A 17878-nucleotide genomic window follows, 5' to 3' on the forward strand; every position below is an offset into this window, starting at 1 on the left:
CTGCTTACCCACTCTGATATAAATTATGCACTCTCATCTAGTTGATTACAGGCTTGCCAGGGATCAGAATGAAACAACTGAGATGGGTGTCATCACCCATCCCTGAAGAAGAAGAAGAAGAAGAAGAAGAAGAAGAAGAAGAAGAAGAAGAAGAAGAAGAAGAAGAAGAAGAAGAAGAAGAAGAAGAAATGTGGACGAGGACGAGTTGGACATCTGCTGGAAAATTCTACACAACCTTCCTGGGTGGTTCATTCCTTTTTGAATCTGTATCTTTTATCTTTCAGATAGTAAAGCTCTCTCTCTCGGTGTGTGTGCGTGCTTGGGTCTCTATCCTTGCTGAACTTTTAAGAATTTTGAGTAATGTTTAGAATTTTGAGGAAAAGTAGGGGGGCCCACCACAAAATGGCGACCATTGGAGGCAGGATCAATCACCTAGTGGCTGCTGCAGGGATCTCCTGAAACGCCTCCTGCTTCCATGTGGTGAAAAAAAGCCTGAATTCAGCCTCAACTTTAGGGAACAGATGCTTTGGGGAAGAAGCAAGAGGGCATCAGGAAACATTTGAGCAAGCTTGGTGGGACCCATAGACACCATGCTGAGGCAACTCCTCCAGAATGAAATGTGTGTCCTCACCCAGACACTGCTTTGCATAGTCCAAGACAAGTGTGTAGGTAGCATGTGGGTGGGTGGGTGGGTGGGGGTGTCAATCAGATTGGCAACCATGCAGTTCTACTCTGAAACAAGGGTCCCAAATTGATAAGTGGCTGACATTATTGTCAGGTGTTAAGTATCTGAAAGTCTGCTTTCCTTCCTGTTAGAGTGACCCAAGGCAGGGAGCAAGAATTTAAAACATAAACATCACACACTGTGAGCAACACAGTTTAAATAAACCTTTTTTCTAAGACTTTTTTCTAAAGTCTTACAGCTCCATAGAAACACTGGGAAAGAGTCAATGAAGGGAGAGCTGACAGTGGGATTGGGCCCTTGCTGGCTGTGCCTCTTTACAGGATAGGACTCGTAGCAAAAGCAAGGTCAGAGGGAAGGAGATGCTGGACATATTCATAGTAGGGATGCCAGTCCCCTGGAGGGACCTGGGGATCCCCTGCAATTGTAGCTCATTGCCAGACTTAAGAGGTTAGTTCCCCTGGAGAAAATGACTGCTTTGCAGGGTGGACTCCGTAGCATTATATTCCACCTCCAAAGTCTCCAGGTATTTCCCTGCACAGAGCTGGCAACCCAAATAAGGCGAGAAGCAGTTCTCTATTTATACATGTCAACTTCCAAAACAGCATTCCCCCCCCCCCCCAAGAGTAACTGCTCCTTGTTGGCTGGAGACCAACTGTAATTCTGGAAGATCTCCAGTCACCGTCTGGGGGTTGGCAAGCCTGGCAATGGCACAGGAGACAGGTGAGGCTGCACACAAATTCTCCTTTCTGCAGCCATTGAGACATGGGTTATTTGCTCCGGCTTCATTGCTGATGGGAAGTAGCCTTTTTCTTGCTTTCCCGTAACACTGTGGCACATCCATGCCCCACCCAGGGCTCTCCTGGCTTTTCTCTGATCTCCCCCAAACTTGCTTTGCTGTGAAGTCTGGGGAAGGATGACAGCAAAGCCTGGATGGATGCCATGGGAGTGGGGAATCATAGAATCCTAGAATCATAGAGTTGGAAGGGGCCATACAGGCCATCTAGTCCAACCCCCTGCTCAACGCAGGATCAGCCCAAAGCATCCTAAAGCATCCAAGAAAAGTGTGTATCCAACCTTTGCTTGAAGACTGCCAGTGAGGGGGAGCTCACCACCTCCTTAGGCAGCCTATTCCACTGCTGAACTACTCTGACTGTGAACATTTTTTCCTGATATCTAGCCTATATCGTTGTACTTGAAGTTTAAACCCATTACTGCGTGTCCTCTCCTCTGCAGCCAGCAGAAACAGCATCCTGCCCTCCTCCAAGTGACAACCTTTCAAATACTTAAAGACGGCTATCATGTCCCCTCTCAACCTCCTTTTCTCCAGGCTGAACATTCCCAAGTCCCTCAACCTATCTTCATAGGGCTTGGTCCCTTGGCCCCAGATCATCTTCGTCGCTCTCCTCTGTACCCTTTCAATTTTATCGACGTCCTTCTTGAAGTGAAGCCCCCAGAACTGCACACAGTACTCCAGGTGTGGTCTGACCAGGGCTGTATACAATGGGACTATGACATTTGTGATTTTGATGTGATGCCCCTGTTGATACAGCCCAAAATGGCATTCGCCTTTTTTACCGCTGCATCACACTGCCTGCTCATGTTTAGTTTACAATCCACAAGTACCCCAAGGTCTCGTTCACACACAGTGTTACCTAGAAGCGTATCCCCCATCCAGTAGGCATGCTTTTCATTTTTCTGACCCAGATGCAGAACTTTACACTTATCTTTATTAAATTGCATCTTGTTCTCATTTGCCCATTTCTCCACTCTGCACACAGGGAAGCCATTTCTCCCCTCGCCCCCACCCCAGGAGGACTTACTGTTATTCCTTTATTGGCATAAAGAAATCCTTTATTGGCATGTAAAACAATCACAATAAAAATTAGGATAAATAAATGTCAAGGTCTAGGTCACATTCTGTGAATTCCCGGTCTGCAAATCTCTAGTCTCTTTGACTACAGAGATACACCATTGCCCTTACTGGAGGGCTTTCAATGGAAGCTGGGAATTTAATGAATCATTCACAGATTGTATAATGTTTTATCGCTACATTTGCTGATTTTTTTTTAAAGTTGGAAATGCCCCAGGGGCTGAGGGGTGGGGTGGGGCTGGCTGTTGCCTGTGGGCTGGAGCAGGGAAGCCAGCCCTGTGGAGTCCTTGTAGGCCCTATCCGGTATCAGCAGCTGCAGCCCATCCCCTTGTTAAGCCCCTATCTCTCTTTGAGCGAAAGCTCTTCCACCCACTGTCACCCAAGCCACTCCCATGTCTGCACACAGAGAAAGTAGTCGTTTGTTGGCTCTGAATCCCTGTCCTCCTAGGAGTGTGGACAGTGCCATGTCAGGAGGTGGGCAGGAAACACTGCCGTGATGTGGCTACGTTTCCTTGTCTGACCCGATGGTGCAATCAAAATAATTTACATAGTGCTTCCTTAGATCTCACCCAACGAGGAAGGGAACAAGAAGCAGGGGCCAGAGCTGCCCTCACATTCCTGAGTTCTTGGCAAGATGTGGAAGGAGCTGTGCTTCGTGTCCTTTTATCGGGCTGCCTTCACTGAGTTCCTGGCTACTGCTATCTACGTCTTCTTCGGGGTGGGCTCCATGCTGCACTGGCCGGTGAACACCCCCTCCGTCCTGCAGATCGCCATCACCTTCAACTTAGCCGCCGCCACTGCTGTCCAGATTGCGTGGCATGCAAGTGGGGCCCATGTCAACCCGGCGGTGACTGTGGCCTTCCTGTTTGGGTCTCGCATTTCGTTGGCAAAGGCTGCCTGTTATGTGGTTGCCCAGCTGGCAGGAGGCATCTGTGGTGCAGCCATACTTTATGCTGTGGCTCCTGGGAGCATTCGAGGAAGTTTAGGCATTAACACGGTATGTCCTCAGCCACTAACTTCTGAACGTACGTTATTATTGGAAGAGATCCACTGGGGCTGTCGGAGCAGGACTATGGGGTAGAAATCTGGGGCCTCCATGCATGGGCTCAGCCATCCCCCCTCCTCAAGGCCAGCTGTAGTTTCTACACCTATGGATTAAAGAGTTAGATAGTTCTGAGTGATGTGCCTAGAATCAGGTTATGCCCTGTAGTTCTTGGGTGCAGAGAAGGTGGAATGGGATGTGACAATCTGACTGAAATGTTCATTCTCTACTTCCTATTTAAAGTATACATTACCATCGAAGGCATTTGGAGTCTAAAATGATCTATATGGAACATTGGAAGGACCTATAATAACTTTGCAGAGTAGAGTGGCATTTTAAAGGCTAAATTTATTCCAGCAAAAAGTCAGAGCTCACTTCACCAGAAGCGCTGGGCAGAAATCCATCAGGGATGAAAGGGGGATGTGTGTGTGTGTGTGTGGGTGTGTGTGTGTACACACATCAGCTTAATGGATTTACATTTCTGGGCATCTGATGAAGTGGGTCCTGACTCATGAGACTTTATGCTGGAACACATTTGGTTCATCTTTCAGGGGCTGCTGGATTCCTGTTTTGTTTTTCTGCTACTGATAAATTTCCCCCAATGTGGAGTTATCTTTCCAATTAGCCTGGATGGTCTGATGTCTGGGAGACCAGGGTTCAGATCCCCACTTTGCCTTGAAACGAGCACTCTGGACACGGCTGTAAGCAATTTGGAGGAAGATCAGAATAAAAAATGTATATGTGCATTAACTGCTGCAAAGTCACTTCTGACTTATGGTGACCCTTTGAGTGAATGACCTCAGGAACTTCCTATCATTTACAATTTTGCTTGGGTCTTGCAAACTAAAGGATGTGGCTTCCTTTAGTGAGTCAACTGATCTCAGTTCTGCCTTCTGCCTTCAACTTTTCCTAGCATTATTGTCTTTTCTGGTGACTCTTCTTATAATCTGACCAAAGTGTGATAGTCTCAGGTCATTTTAGCTTCTGGGGAGAGTTCAGGCTTGAATTGATCCAGAAACCACTTATTTGTCTTTTGGGCAGTCCATAGAATCTGTAAAACTCTCCTGCAGCAGCACACTTCGGATCAATAAACTTTCTTCCTTTCAGATTTCTTCGCTGTCCAGCTTTCAAGTCCATACATTGTAATGGAGAATGACCTTGGGCACCAGTGACCTGTCCCTACAGTTCAGGATCTTTCCCAGCAAGCTTCTTCATGGCTTTCTCTTCCCAGTCTCAATCTCCATATGTTTCTTGGTTGCAGTCCTCCTTTTGGTTGACAATTGAGATGAGAAATAGAATTTTTATAAGAAATTCCATGTCTTCATCATCATCCTTCAAGTGGTCGTCATTGCTTTCAACTTCTTGATTTCAGCTGTAATCCTACTTTGGCACTTCCTGCTTGAACCTTCATCTGTACTTGTTTCTTTATTCTTTTCTGCCAGGAATGTGGTGCTGTCTGCATATCTCAACTTGTTGTTTTTTAAAATATACCATTATTAGAAATTGTTAAGCAAAAAGATAAAAGTTCAAAAAAGGTAAAAGGAAAAGGAAAGGAAAGAAAAACAGAAAAGGGCCAATTTGTCAATATAACTTTCAAGTTTCTCAGCAACAAAAACTTTTACAATTACCAGTTAAGCGAAAACTGTAGCTAAACTACTTCCTTTTAACCTACTTCAAAATTAATACAAAAACTCTTCTTTCTTATATATTCTCTATAAAAGTTTCCTTCCTAGTCATCAAAACCAGAAATCATCAGTTCCCCCCCTTACATGCAAAAAGTCAATAGCGAGTTCTAATTAGCAAGGATCATTGTTATTGTTTTTGTCATATTGAAGTAAGTTTAGCCAGCTCTGCAAATTCCATCATCTTCAACAACCAGTCATCTACTGCAGGTATTCTCAGTGTTTGCTCTCTGAGCATAAAGTAGTCTTGCTACTGTTAGTGTATATACAGAATTCCATGGCTAGTTTCAACCTGCTTGTCCGTCAGTCCCCAAAGGAAGGCTTCCACCATATCCGCATGAGGAATCTGCCCTTGGGCAGTCTTTGCATGTTGGCGACTTTTAGAGCCCCCTCTACATGAGATCACCTGCATCCCAAAGCTGTCAAGGAGTTGGATCAAGTTTTGGGCATTTTTAAATTACAATTAGGGTAATCGCCAAAACTGGATTTACAACCCTAAATCGTGTGTTCCATCGGTGAGCAACCAGTGAACAACCAGGAGCAAACCTGTATGGAAGGGGAAAGGCACAATAGTCTCTGCAGCATTGTCCTTCCCACACACCCACCCTCCCCTCTCCATTTCCTGCTCTGAGAATTTTTTTTCAAAAAATAGTGCAGTCCATGTTGCAGCGTGACCTCAAGCTACGTTGTCAAAGGTAAAATAAAATCTTCTTTAAAGTATCCATGGTCTTTTTGGGATCAGGCAGACAAAACACAGGGCCTTTTATGTTTTCTAGAGATGGGGAATGAACTGGGGGGGGGTGATTAAGCCGCCTTCTCCCAATCATACTGGGATCTGAGTGCTTTGTTTTTAAATCAAACATTAACACAAAATGTCTTTTTGGGCAGTTTTCTGGAGGTGGGAGATAAGCTGGGAAAGGGGTGGTTGGGTGATTTGGCATTCTTCTCCCTATCATACAGGGATCTGAATGCTTTGTTTTTAAGTCCTACAGTAGCACAAAATGTCTTTTTGGGCTCCAGGGACCATGTCCAGCCTTCTCACAACTCAGACAGGCAAAAAAACAGCCCCATTTCTGTTTTCTAGAAGTGGGAAATGAGCTGTGAAAGGGGAGGGGGTGATCAGACAGCCTCCTCCTGATCATACAGGGGTCTGAGTGCTTGTTTTTAAGCCAATCCCACCTTCCTGCAAAATATAAAAACCTCCTCCCTCATGTGTGGTGGAACCTCTCCACTGTGGCTGCATCCCCCAGGGGGACACATTTCAGCAGAGGAGTGGGTGCCCCATTGAAATGTGTACCCTGAAGGGACACATTTTGGTGCCAGAGCACATCTGGTGCTGAAATGTGTCACCTGTGGGAACATAGAAACCTTCAGAACATGTAGCTCCTCAGCTGTGCAGCAGTCTGGGATGGCCAAGAACAATACCCAACTGAGGTCCCTCCCAGATCGGCCTCAAGGGGGAAACAGAAACTATTTCTTGAGGACTCACCAAAGTACATGAAGTCATGCATGTACACATGGCACAGAGGCCTATTTATGATAACAGGAAGTCACCTGATTTGTTTCATAGGGTTGAATCTGGGTGAGGATGGTCCAGGGTGAATCTTTATCTGGGGACTCCCAAAGGCTTTCAGCTGCCCTACAGATCCATTCACAGCAAGACTGCAAACTCACCATAGTAATGTGCCTGAAGTCACCTGAGAAGGCATGAACAATCTGTGAGGATGGTGTCCAGATTGCATGTCTTAGCAAAGAAGTAATTTGCCAAGATATTCCTTTCCCATTCAGGGCAATACACAGCAGGTGCCTGAGTTGGCCAAAGCCTTTTCTGGGATCACACAGGATGGCTGCAGAAAAAGGAGCTCCTCAACAATGTTCTGAGATAAGTTTTCCATTTCGTACACACTTCCTGTCATGCTCCTCCCTGTTCTGCTCTATGCACTTGGGTAGCCTAGAAGGTCCAAGAATAACGTGGTGTTTACTCACTGAAAACGCTCCGCCTCCCTGGTTTACGGGATTTGGAATACAGCATGCTAAACCTCTCCATCAATCGGAATTTACCTCAGTCTTCCTCCTCATGAGGTGGCCAAAGTATTTGAGTTTCACCTTCAGGATCTGGCCTTCTAAAGAGCAGTCAGGGCTGATCTCCTCTAGGACTGACCGGTTTGTTCGCCTTGCAGTCCAAGGGACTCGCAAGAGTCTTCTCCAGCACCAGAGTTCAAAAGCCTCAATTCTTTGACACATGGCCTTCCTTATGGTCCAACTTTCACAGCCATACATTGCAACTGGGAAGATCATAGCCTTGACTAGACGCACTTTAGTTGGCAGGGTGATGTCTCTGCTTTTTAGGATGCTGTCTAAATTTGCCATAGCTTTCCTCCCTGGAAGCCAGCATCTTTTAATTTCTTTGCTGCAGTCCCCATCTGCAGTGACCTTGGAGCCCAGGAAAATAAAATCTGTGACTACCTCAATTTCTACCCCATCTATTTGCCAGGAATTGAGAGGGCCGGATGCCATGATCTTAGTTTTCTTGATGTTGAGTTTCAAGCCAACTTTTGCACTCTCCTCCTTCACCTGGATCAAGAGGCTCTTTAGTTCCTCTTCGCTTCCTGCCATTATGTTTACTTTACATTAGATCATTTCCTCCTCTACCCATCCTCGAATGCTTGCAGCCGAGTTCCCTGTAGTGCTACACCCAAATTTGTTGTTGGAGGTTGTCGGTCTGGAGTTAGCAGATTCAGTTCTCTTTGGATTCCCTGCTGCCTCTTCTGCTGAAAGGAAAGAGACAACAGACTTTGGATTGCTGACTCAAAACTTCTAATTTTTGCTAGAACTCTTTGACTGCAACAAAGGATACAGCTGACTTACCTATTATGCTTCTGGTGCAATTCTATGCTGCTCAAATCAGTGTTTTAATTATTTAACTTTTTTTTATGGAACACTTCACAAATTTGCGAGTCATCCTTGCGCAGGGGCCATGCTAATCTTCTCTGTATCGTTCCGATTTTAGTATATGTGCTGCCGAAGCGAGCACAATTATTTTACTTTTGTGGCTGCAATTCTATATGGAATTGATAATCCCCAAACCTTGGTTAAATAAGCCCTTGCATTCTGATCTGAGATGATTCTAACAAATCTATTGCCGTGTTTTTGCCTCTTGGCCAAAACCCAAGACAATGTATGCTTACCCTTTTAAAAAGCTAGGTAGTTAAAGACTGAGAATGGATAGGGATCTCCTGGGTTACTCTAGCTCAGAAGTAGCCAAACTGTGGCCCTCCAGATGTCCACGGACTACAATTTCCAGGAGCCCCTGCCAGCATTCGCTGGCAGGGGCTCCTGGGAATTGTAGTCCATGGACATCTGGAGGGCCGCAGTTTGTCTACCCCTGCCTAGATCTCTCAGTCAAAGTAACCGTGCCTCAAATGCTTGATTTATGGGGGGGGTAGGGAGGTGGCTCTGAATTGCTTTGTTTACTCTGCCCACATCCAGATTGGATATTTCTTTAGCTGGCTGGCTGACTGCCCACACACTTGATCTGGTCGGAAGCTCTTCCCCTGTCTATCAGAATCTGTTGCACAACAAAGTGTCCCGGCTGTTTCACACAAGGATTGAGGGAATTTTCCAACCAAGTATAAAATGTCCTCCTAACTGCCTTAAAGCTTCCCTTTTGTTTGGGGCAGTGTGAAGAACCAAAAGGAACCAAGCCGAGAGCTGAGGGCGGGAGGGAGTCTGTGTCAAATAGCTGTGGGAACCACACAGCGGAGGCCTGGATTCTGTCTGTTCAGGCTGGCCAGTCAGTGTTGGAAAAGGCAACGTCTGGTGTACAAAGAAGAAGACCTGCAGGGGGCAGCAAGAAGACAATGAGGATAGTGAGGTCAGCACCTTCTCTCCTGTTGGGTGTCATTCCTTGTCTGTCTCCTGATGGCGATTCTGAGGGCCCATTTCCTGCTTCTTCTCAGAAGCGCCACGATCAGTCTTTCCCTCTATCTCAGCCAGAGATGGAGTTAGGAACCTCTCGCTGTCTCTCCTCTTTCCTTTCAAGTAGATTAATTAATTCCTAAATAAACTTTTATCTGCTCTTTAATCAATTTGTGCACCGTCGCTGTGTTAATTACTCTGCCAACATTTAGAACTTCTTCCCTTCCCTCTTTGTCCTGTGGCACTCCAGAATGGGGAATGAAAGCAAGGAACACAATTCTGAGTTAAGCAAGCAAAAGGAGAATAAGGTTGCAGTCTAGAATAAAATGAGGCCCCATGTGAATATTGTTTTGTCACAGTGTGGGCAGGAAACAGGCTGGCACAGAGATTTCACTGGCCAGTGGAAGTTGGCTTAGTTAGAGGAATAATCTGCCTTGCCTCACTGTCACCCTAGGCCAGTGATTCTCAACCTTCCTAATGCTGCGACCCTTTAACATAGTTCCTCATGTTGTGGTGACTCCCAGCCATAAAATTATGCAAGTGTTCTTTCACAGAAATTAAACCGAAACTGACCAATGGCGTGAAGATCCATTGTTCATGATAGTATATAAATTGGTTTTCCCCCAGGGTTTCTTAGTTCAGTTCTGCCTCTTGTCCCACCATGCCAATATCTCTCTTTTCTGCTGCTCCAGACAGACAAACACTCTATCTCAATCTACCCTGCAAGGCTGTTGTGTGGATGGTGCCCACCTGGCCAAGCTGCTTGCCCTGCCACGACCCCCATGAAAGGGTCGTTCGACCCCAAAGGGCTTCCGACCGCCAGGTTGAGAACCACTACCCTTAGGCCATCTGCCCTCTTCTTAACTCAGCATTAACGTGTGTTCCCCTTTCTTGGCCCCACTTCTCACAAGCATAATGAAGACAACATGGAAGGTTATTGACCTCCTTCCCCCCCCCCCACCACATAATACTCTGTGAATAATCCATGCAAGCCCTTATGGGAAAGAAGGGGGTACCAACGGAGAGGGTATGACTGAGGGAAGTCAAGAGGTTAAACTCCCTAGTTTGGGCACTTTACTCTTTTGGTGTAATACATGGCAAGCTTGCTGTTTCTTGATTTCAGATTTTTATGTTTAGTATAAAATAGAACAGTTAAGAAAGAGTTATAAGAAAAAGAACAAAGCACAGAGATCTTATATCTTTTACATTGCGGTGTATAGGATCACACTAGTCAATATGGTTGCATCATTATTTTACTTTACCTCTACCCAAATTAAATCTTGTCTACCCTCTCATCATTAGTCCCTTTTCATTACTCAAAGATCTACATTCTTTAATTTTCAAACCCACAGACTGTCCATGTATTTCTCCCCCTTCCCTGTAAAAAGTCAATAAAAGGTTTCCACTGGGTCAGAAAGGTAGAAGTTGATTTTTCGCTAACCAAAGCGGTAAGCTTAGCTATTTCAGCCAATTCTAACAACTTGACAATCCGGTCTTCTATTGTAGGTAAACTTGTATTTTTCCAGTTCTGTGCATATAGAATTTTTGCTGCCATTGTCATATATCTAAATAGAATGCCCTGATTATTTTCCAGCCCATTATCAATCAAACCCAACAAAAATGCTTTAGGTCTCCAGCATGTATTAGTTTTTAAAATCCTTTGTTTACAGCGATGTTTCCAGAATTTCCGGGCTCTACTACATGTCCACCCCATCCCGTAAGCAAACTTGCTTTTTCTTAATGGGAAGACTGAATTAAGGCAGCTACTGATGGTGTCTGCTTTAGGGCCTCTGTAATCCCAGTGGTGGAACCAAAACAGTCAGAGATACTCATGTTACAATCCATTTCAACCATGTTAAGAATGAGGATTCTCTAAAGCAGGGGTGGGCAAACTGTGTTCCTCCAGATGTTCATGGACTACAATTCCCACAAGTCCCTGCCAGCATTCACCCCTGCTCTAAAGGGCCAACTGTGCCTGGATTTAAAGGAGTGGCTTTTGAGGATGAAAGGGTGTAGCCCTCATGGCAGAGGGAACGTCCTCCCAAGCAAGTAGGCACAGGACTGAACCAGAAGTCTTGGTCTCCCTTGGAACTGCTTTTGGCCATGGCTGTCGTGCAATCCTTAATGGCTCCTTTCCCCTCTGCTTTCTCTTCTTCCTCCACTCCAGCTGCAGAACAACCTGTCCCCTGGACAAGCCGTGGCAGTTGAGATCATTTTGACCCTCCAGTTGGTTCTCTGCTATTTTGCCTCCACTGACAGCCTCCGAAGCACAGGCTCTCCAGCTGTCATGATTGGCATCTCCGTTTCGCTGGGGCACTTAATTGGGGTGAGTGGAAGACCCTGGGACAGAGGAAATGGACCTGCAACCCTCAGGGCCAGAGAGATGATGGGTATGAGGGGAAGCAACTGGTGTTCTCAGTGCCGTGCCTTGAACAGGCATCCGAAGCCATCAGAAATAAACGATGTTACAGCTGCAGGATGATGTTAATGGGGTAACACCTAGAGTTGCTGAAAGCAAAGGAGTCGGACAGTTGGATTACAAACCTCCTGGTATCACTGGAGGACTGATCTGTGATGTGCACACCCAAGGGAGACAACATGGATACAAGAATGACAACCTACACCAAGGAGCCAGCTTGGTGTAGTGGTTAGGAGTGCGGACTTCTAATCTGGCGAGCTGGGTTTGAATCTGCGCTCCCCCATATGCAGCCAGCTGGGTGACCTTGGGCTCGCCCCAGCACTGAGAAAACTGCTCTGACCGGGCAGTGATATCAGGGCTCTCTCAGCTTCACCCACCCCTCAGGATGTCTGTTATGGGGAGAGGAAAGGGAAGGCGACTGTAAGCCGCTTTGAGCCTCCTTCAGGTAGAGAAAAGCGGCATATAAGAACCAACTCTTCTTCTTCTTCTTCTTCTTCTTCTTCTTCTTCTTCTTCTTCTTCTTCTTCTTCTTCTTCTTCTTCTTCTTCTTCTTCTTCTTCTTCTTCTACTGGTAGGGCTTGGCAAGTGGTATTGGCCCAGAAGCCCTGCAGAGAACAGCATTCTGGCTCCTCCCAGTTGAGAGCTTCCAAACAGTCACTTCACCTTGTTTAGTCCCAGTTTGGGGAGGACCCAGTTCTGATCAGCGCATAGAATCCAGAGGGCAGCACACCGGAGAGCGTAGGCTTCCAGACCAGTGTAAAACGAGTGTCAGAGATATAGCCACAAGGCAGCACCCATGGAGAACTACAGGATGCAGAACGATAATACTGCTTCCACAACAGCTCTCTTGGACCCACTATGATGATGGGTAATTAAACTGGGTTGCAGGGGATATTGAGGCCCTGCTCTCCCATCTGTTCAGTCACCCAACTCTGAGGACCCAACAGCCCTTGCCCAGTAGCCTAGCCAGATGCAACAAGGTTGATGAAATTGATGTTACCAGGGAAATGGGAAGCCCATCCAAACTCTTGCAAGCCTCAGAATGCTTGGCCTTGCGTAGGGGGGAGGCAGCACCAGCTGGCAAGGAATCTTGTCTGCCCCTTTAGAACTGGGTCAACAGTGGCAAAGAGGAAGAGGAAGACCTGGGTGAGCAACAAACTTTCTCCCCTCTGATTCTGAGGCCTTTACGTGGAACCTCTAAAATATTTGCCTGTTGCTCTGGGTTGCTCTATTACCCTGTTGAAGGGTTGCCCACTCCTGGAATATATGAACCCAGAATGAGATGTGTTGACTCCCTTTTCCAATTTCTTCTTCCTAGAGTTACCTCACCAGCTGTTCCATGAATCCAGCTAGATCTTTTGGTCCTGCAGTCATAGTCCGGCGATTTCCTGACCATTGGGTAAAATCTTTTTTTCTTTTCCATCACCCCCTAGGAACCCAAAATAGGAGGGAAGAATTAGGAGGTATAGATCTAACCAGCCCTGACCTGGATAGTCCAGGGCACCCGAGTCTCGTCCTCTCTTGGAAGCCAAGCAAGGTTGGCCCTGGTTGATATTTGGGTGGGAGACCGTCAAGGAAGTCCACGGTTGTTACACAGAGGCTGTTAGATTTGACTCCAGTAGCACAATTAAAAGAACAAGCTTTTGAGAGTCAAAGCTGCCTGTGTGAACCTGAGATAGTATACCAGCTGTTGATAGGTCCGGTTATGGTGTGGTCAAAGTGGATATGGGGGCAGAGTTGGCATCCTTACTTGTCACAGGTGCTGGTCTCAGAGTTCGTGTCCATGTTAGGAAGGCTGTTGTTGGGGCTAAGAAATTGTTTAAGGAAGTTGTCCGAGAGCAAGAAATATTTCCCTTCCAACACCTGTGAGAGGGGAGTACCATTGATCAGCACAGGCTGTAGATTGTTAAGGTTGTGTTGAACAGTTTGAACTGAGAGCTGTACATGACCCCCTGTGGTGTTCTGTTGTATCATTTGGGCCTGTTTTGTAGCAGGCTATCCTTTGGTATCGTTCCAGGGAGTATTGTAATTCCAAGAATGTCTCTTGTGGATCCTGCGGGTGAGACTCTCTGTCCGAGGGATCTGAATACCTGCGGCGGCAGCATAGCTTGGCTGTAGACTATGGACTGTTTGTAGATAGAGGATCTTTATACATTTAAATACATTTCTGCATAGTTGCCAATTGATTGGTTGAGCAGGTTGAAAATTTGACTGTATTAATGGGGGGAAAACTGGTCTTTGAAGTATGTTACCAGCAGGAATTAGTCCCAATGAAGTTCTGAGACCACTTCTAAGGGAAAAAGGTAAAGGTATCCCTAGTGCAAACACCAAGTCATGTCTGACCCTTGGGGTGACGCCCCCTAGCGTTTTCATGGCAGACTCAATACGGGGTGGTTTGCCAGTGCCTTCCCCAGTCATTACCGTTTACCCCCCAGCAAGCTGGGTACTCATTTTACCAACCTCGGAAGGATGGAAGGCTGAGTCAACCTTGAGCCGGCTGCTGGGATCGAACTCCCAGCCTCATGGGCAGAGCTTTCAGACTGCATGTCTGCTGCCTTACCACTCTGTGCCACAAGAGGCTCTTCAAGACCACTTCTAAGCAAGGGAGTAAACTGGATTCCAGAACAACTGGATCAGGGGTCCTGGCTTTTGTTCAGCATCACTGGAACCAAGCCACGCTTTCCTGGGAATATGTGCTAAAATGGAGACTAGCCTTTCTCTCATCATGATTTTTTTCTCTCTGTCCTTGCAGGTCTTCTGGGTGGGGCCTTTAGCAGGTGCGGTCTTGGCATCTCTGCTTTATAACTTTGTAATTTTCCATGACTCAAAAAGCTTTGCAGAAAGACTGGCCATTCTCAAGGGCAACTATGATACGGAACCGCTGAAGAAAGATGAAGACAACCAGATCGAATCAATATCTCTACCCAAGGTGGTAGAAAGAGTGTAGCCCTGGGATCCAGTGTCAAAAATCCTCCACGGCCCCTTCTGTTATTAGGAAGGGTTTGACGAGAGACTAAAAACTGTAGGCAGGTTATTCCGTTCCTTCGCCACGAGAGGGCCCCAAGTACCTTTCTCTGGAGTCCTCCGACAGCTGCAAGAGGATGCATATTCTGATATATATACACTGACAAGTTCCAGAGCTTCAAAGAGACTTTGAGGAACAGAGACAAGGCCTAGCAGGGGCAGCTGATATATGGTGCCATATTGCTGAGAGAGATCTGACATCATTGCACAGATGCAAAGACTTCTTATGCAGTTGAAGGAGGAGAGGGACACAAAGCTTGGAGACCCACCACGTCCTTCCCAAGGTGACCATGTGTCTCGCAGTGACAGTGACATATAGCAGCTCTGTCAAGGTTCAATCCTGCATTCACAAGTGCAAAACATCTGGAGGGCAAGCAGTAAATACTAATAGGGATGGACCGACAACGGATGGTTCTTTCACTGACAAATGGGTCAATTTACCAATGCAATGTTAGAATTCTGTGTAAATCTCTGCTGTCAGATACCATGTGGAGTCATAAGCAGGGATCTGAAACTCTCTGATGCAACAGAATTAACATCACCTATGATTCTACCATCCTACGTGCTTCTGATTAAAACCCCAGTGGCCTTCCAGAAGGAGCTCCTCTCGTTGGAATCGCACAACCTGGCCATGAACGGAGTCATTCCCTAGTCTGAACTTTGGCTGCGTGCAACACAGAACTACCCAAGGAGCCTGTGCTGGATTTTCTCTGAGCCTCAATACATGTCCCTCTTGCTTGGATTCACCGGATCTCAGCCGCTGCTGAATTCATAGCAAGGGAGGGCATCTGTGAAGTCATTTCCCCAAGTCTCCACTTAATGACAGCCCAAACACAGAAAGGTGGAAGCATTTGATGACATAGTGGTATGGAGAGAGTAAACAGAACACCATGACAACTGTTGGGTCATAGAAGGCTAATATGAGAACATTAATTGGAGGACAGGCCCGTCAATCAAGATGCCAAGGTTTCCACTACAGTCTTGTACCATGCCAAGAAATGGCTTCTGGATTAGAGTTTACGTGATCTGCTCTGTGGTATCTATGGGGTTCCATGGGAACTCAGTAGAAATGGGCTGCAATCTGGGACTCAGTTGAATGGGAGACAACCAAAGCTGGGCCAGCCCCTCCCTCAGATTGGAATAGCATCACTGTAATGGTATACATTATTTGCATTCCTTTACTTTTGCTCACATAAGTGAGTGGCTGCCATGCACTTATATGGGAGTGGGAATGAAATTAAACCACTTCCAGTGGGGAGCATAAGAGTGGGTGGGGCAAACTGCTTCGAGAGAGAGACTCCATGAGTGAGATACTGTGCAGACAGCACATGCAAGCGTCAGCTCCCCTTTTGAAGACCTTTCAGTCTACAGACATATCCCCCACATTAGAACCATTGTCCTTCTTACAGCAGCCTGACACACACAAGAATTAATCTGGTGAAGATTTTAGCAGCATGGGGGCTTTTAAAAGAGAGATATCACCCAACTCTGGTCTAGGCATATCCTGACTGTTGTGGACTTGGGTCCTAAGCAGTGCTGCCAGACCAACTTCCCTGATGTCATTTTCCACTGTGGCCTTTTGGCCTCTCCCCACCCAGGAGTCTTTGAACTGGGCGAAGCTGTGTGGGGAGCCCACGGGGAGTCTGCAGAAGGAAGGGGAAACCAGGAGAGATCTCCCTTCTCTCTTCCATAGATGGAAAAGCTATCTCTCCCCCCACCCCCTCCTGGAGGAGTTTCTGCAATCCAAGCCATGATAGTGGGCATCTCACGAGAGTACAATAATGGAGGCATTTAGGGGGAGGGATATTCATGGTACTCTTTGTAAAAGAGTATAAGACAAGGGGCCCTTCTACCATTCTTTTTCAGCTACCCTGTCACCAAAGCATCAGGGTTTATGGCTTGCTTGGACCAACGGATGACCTTGCATAAGAATAATGAGAGACTTGTGAAATCTGTATAGATGTTTCATTTCATCGTACGTTCACCCTGTTGCCAAGGAGTCCAGAGCCACATTATGATATCATTACCATTCTTGTACAGATGGAGATTAGATCTGAAATATACGTGTCCACCTTCAGCCCAAATCTGTTCCAATAGTCACTTGATGGGATTCTGAGGGGCCCAATGCTTGGTAGTCATTGACCATTTCCCCACCTTAATATTTGAATGCCACATGCACAGTGCAGTCTAAAGAATTACCGCTTTCTAAGTAGGAAGCAGGAACTTTGCTTACGACTCCAGTGCCAATGTACCAGGAATTTTTGTTGTTATGGTATTCACTCACACACTTGCAAATTCACAGGCCGGGAAGCACACCACTGCTACCAAACCAAACTTGGTCATATTCGGGGAGCGGGAGATAAAGGGGGAGGGGGAATCTAAACATTGAGATTTTAGATTTATCAAAATGTAATTGTCATGGAGAAAACAATTATGCTAGGACTGGTCAGTGGTAAAAGGAAACCAGTCTAACAAAGAACATGATGATAAGATATGATCAAAACGGGTGCCTCCAAAGTCTGATGGTCTGTCCTGTTTTCTCTTTATCCACTCCATCAGGTGTCTGAAATACGCAAGTTGTCTGGTGAGCTAGTTGAGTTCCTTTTGGGATTACCTGCCCCATACAATGCCCATTTCCACAGGGAATTACTGATGCAATTGCTGATCCTTCACTTCCTCAAATCATTGTCTTCCGGCCAATGTCATTCTTCTCTTCCAGCATCCCTACTGACAGCCACAGGTTGCTGGGTGCGGCACTATCATTATGGTATCAATCACTATCAATTGCAACGGGATTTTCCTGGGGAAAGCACAGCCGCATAAAATCCTGTAATGTGTAGTGTAAGCCAGCTTGGTGTAGTGGTTAGGAGTGCGGGTTAGATTCTGCACTCCCCCACATGTAGTTAGTTGGGTGACCTTGGGATACAAATACGCCAGCTGTCAGATGTGTTAGGCTCATGTGACGAAAGTGACAGGCCATTGCCTGGGAATTGTTTGGGAAATGGCCTTTCGCATAACTAGCCTGCCCATGTGCCCTCCTTCTGCATCTAGAGACTGTCATGGTGGGCCTACTCTTTTCTGAGTCTGAGTAATTCCCACAAATATTTACTTTACCCCAGAAAGGTTTGTTTTTCTTAACAGTGTGCATCATTCAAGGGTGTGAACCAGCTAATGTCTGATTCTTGCTTGCATCCACACCACATACCTCTTACCCCCATTTGAGGATACTCGTTGTTAC

General features: G+C 46.3%; 1 protein-coding gene and 1 non-coding gene across 2 annotated transcripts; one reads left to right on the top strand and one right to left on the bottom strand.

The window, feature by feature from the left end:
- Window positions 1-3016: 3016 nt before the first annotated feature.
- Window positions 3017-16804, top strand: LOC143831347 (aquaporin-6-like). Its single transcript, XM_077324359.1, has 4 exons — window positions 3017-3552; window positions 11365-11523; window positions 12935-13015; window positions 14369-16804. The coding sequence occupies exons 1-4, from the start codon at window positions 3190-3192 to the stop codon at window positions 14561-14563; spliced, it is 798 nt and encodes a 265-aa protein (XP_077180474.1). The 5' UTR covers window positions 3017-3189; the 3' UTR covers window positions 14564-16804.
- On the bottom strand, window positions 8207-8313 carry LOC143834596 (U6 spliceosomal RNA). Its single transcript, XR_013229847.1, has one exon. It is a non-coding gene; the product is annotated as a U6 spliceosomal RNA (small nuclear RNA).
- Window positions 16805-17878: the final 1074 nt, after the last annotated feature.

This window comes from Paroedura picta, chromosome 3 (assembly GCF_049243985.1).
Source record: "Paroedura picta isolate Pp20150507F chromosome 3, Ppicta_v3.0, whole genome shotgun sequence".
In the NCBI taxonomy this organism is placed as follows: domain Eukaryota; kingdom Metazoa; phylum Chordata; class Lepidosauria; order Squamata; family Gekkonidae; genus Paroedura; species Paroedura picta.

Excerpts from the sequence above, each read along its gene's own strand:
- LOC143831347 (XM_077324359.1), top strand. The coding sequence starts at position 3,190 with ATGTGGAAGGAGCTGTGCTTCGTGTCCTTTTATCGGGCTGCCTTCACT. Across the intron at positions 3,553-11,364 it reads GAAGTTTAGGCATTAACACG|CTGCAGAACAACCTGTCCCC; the intron begins GTATGTCCTCAG and ends CCTCCACTCCAG. Across the intron at positions 13,016-14,368 it reads GGCGATTTCCTGACCATTGG|GTCTTCTGGGTGGGGCCTTT; the intron begins GTAAAATCTTTT and ends CTGTCCTTGCAG.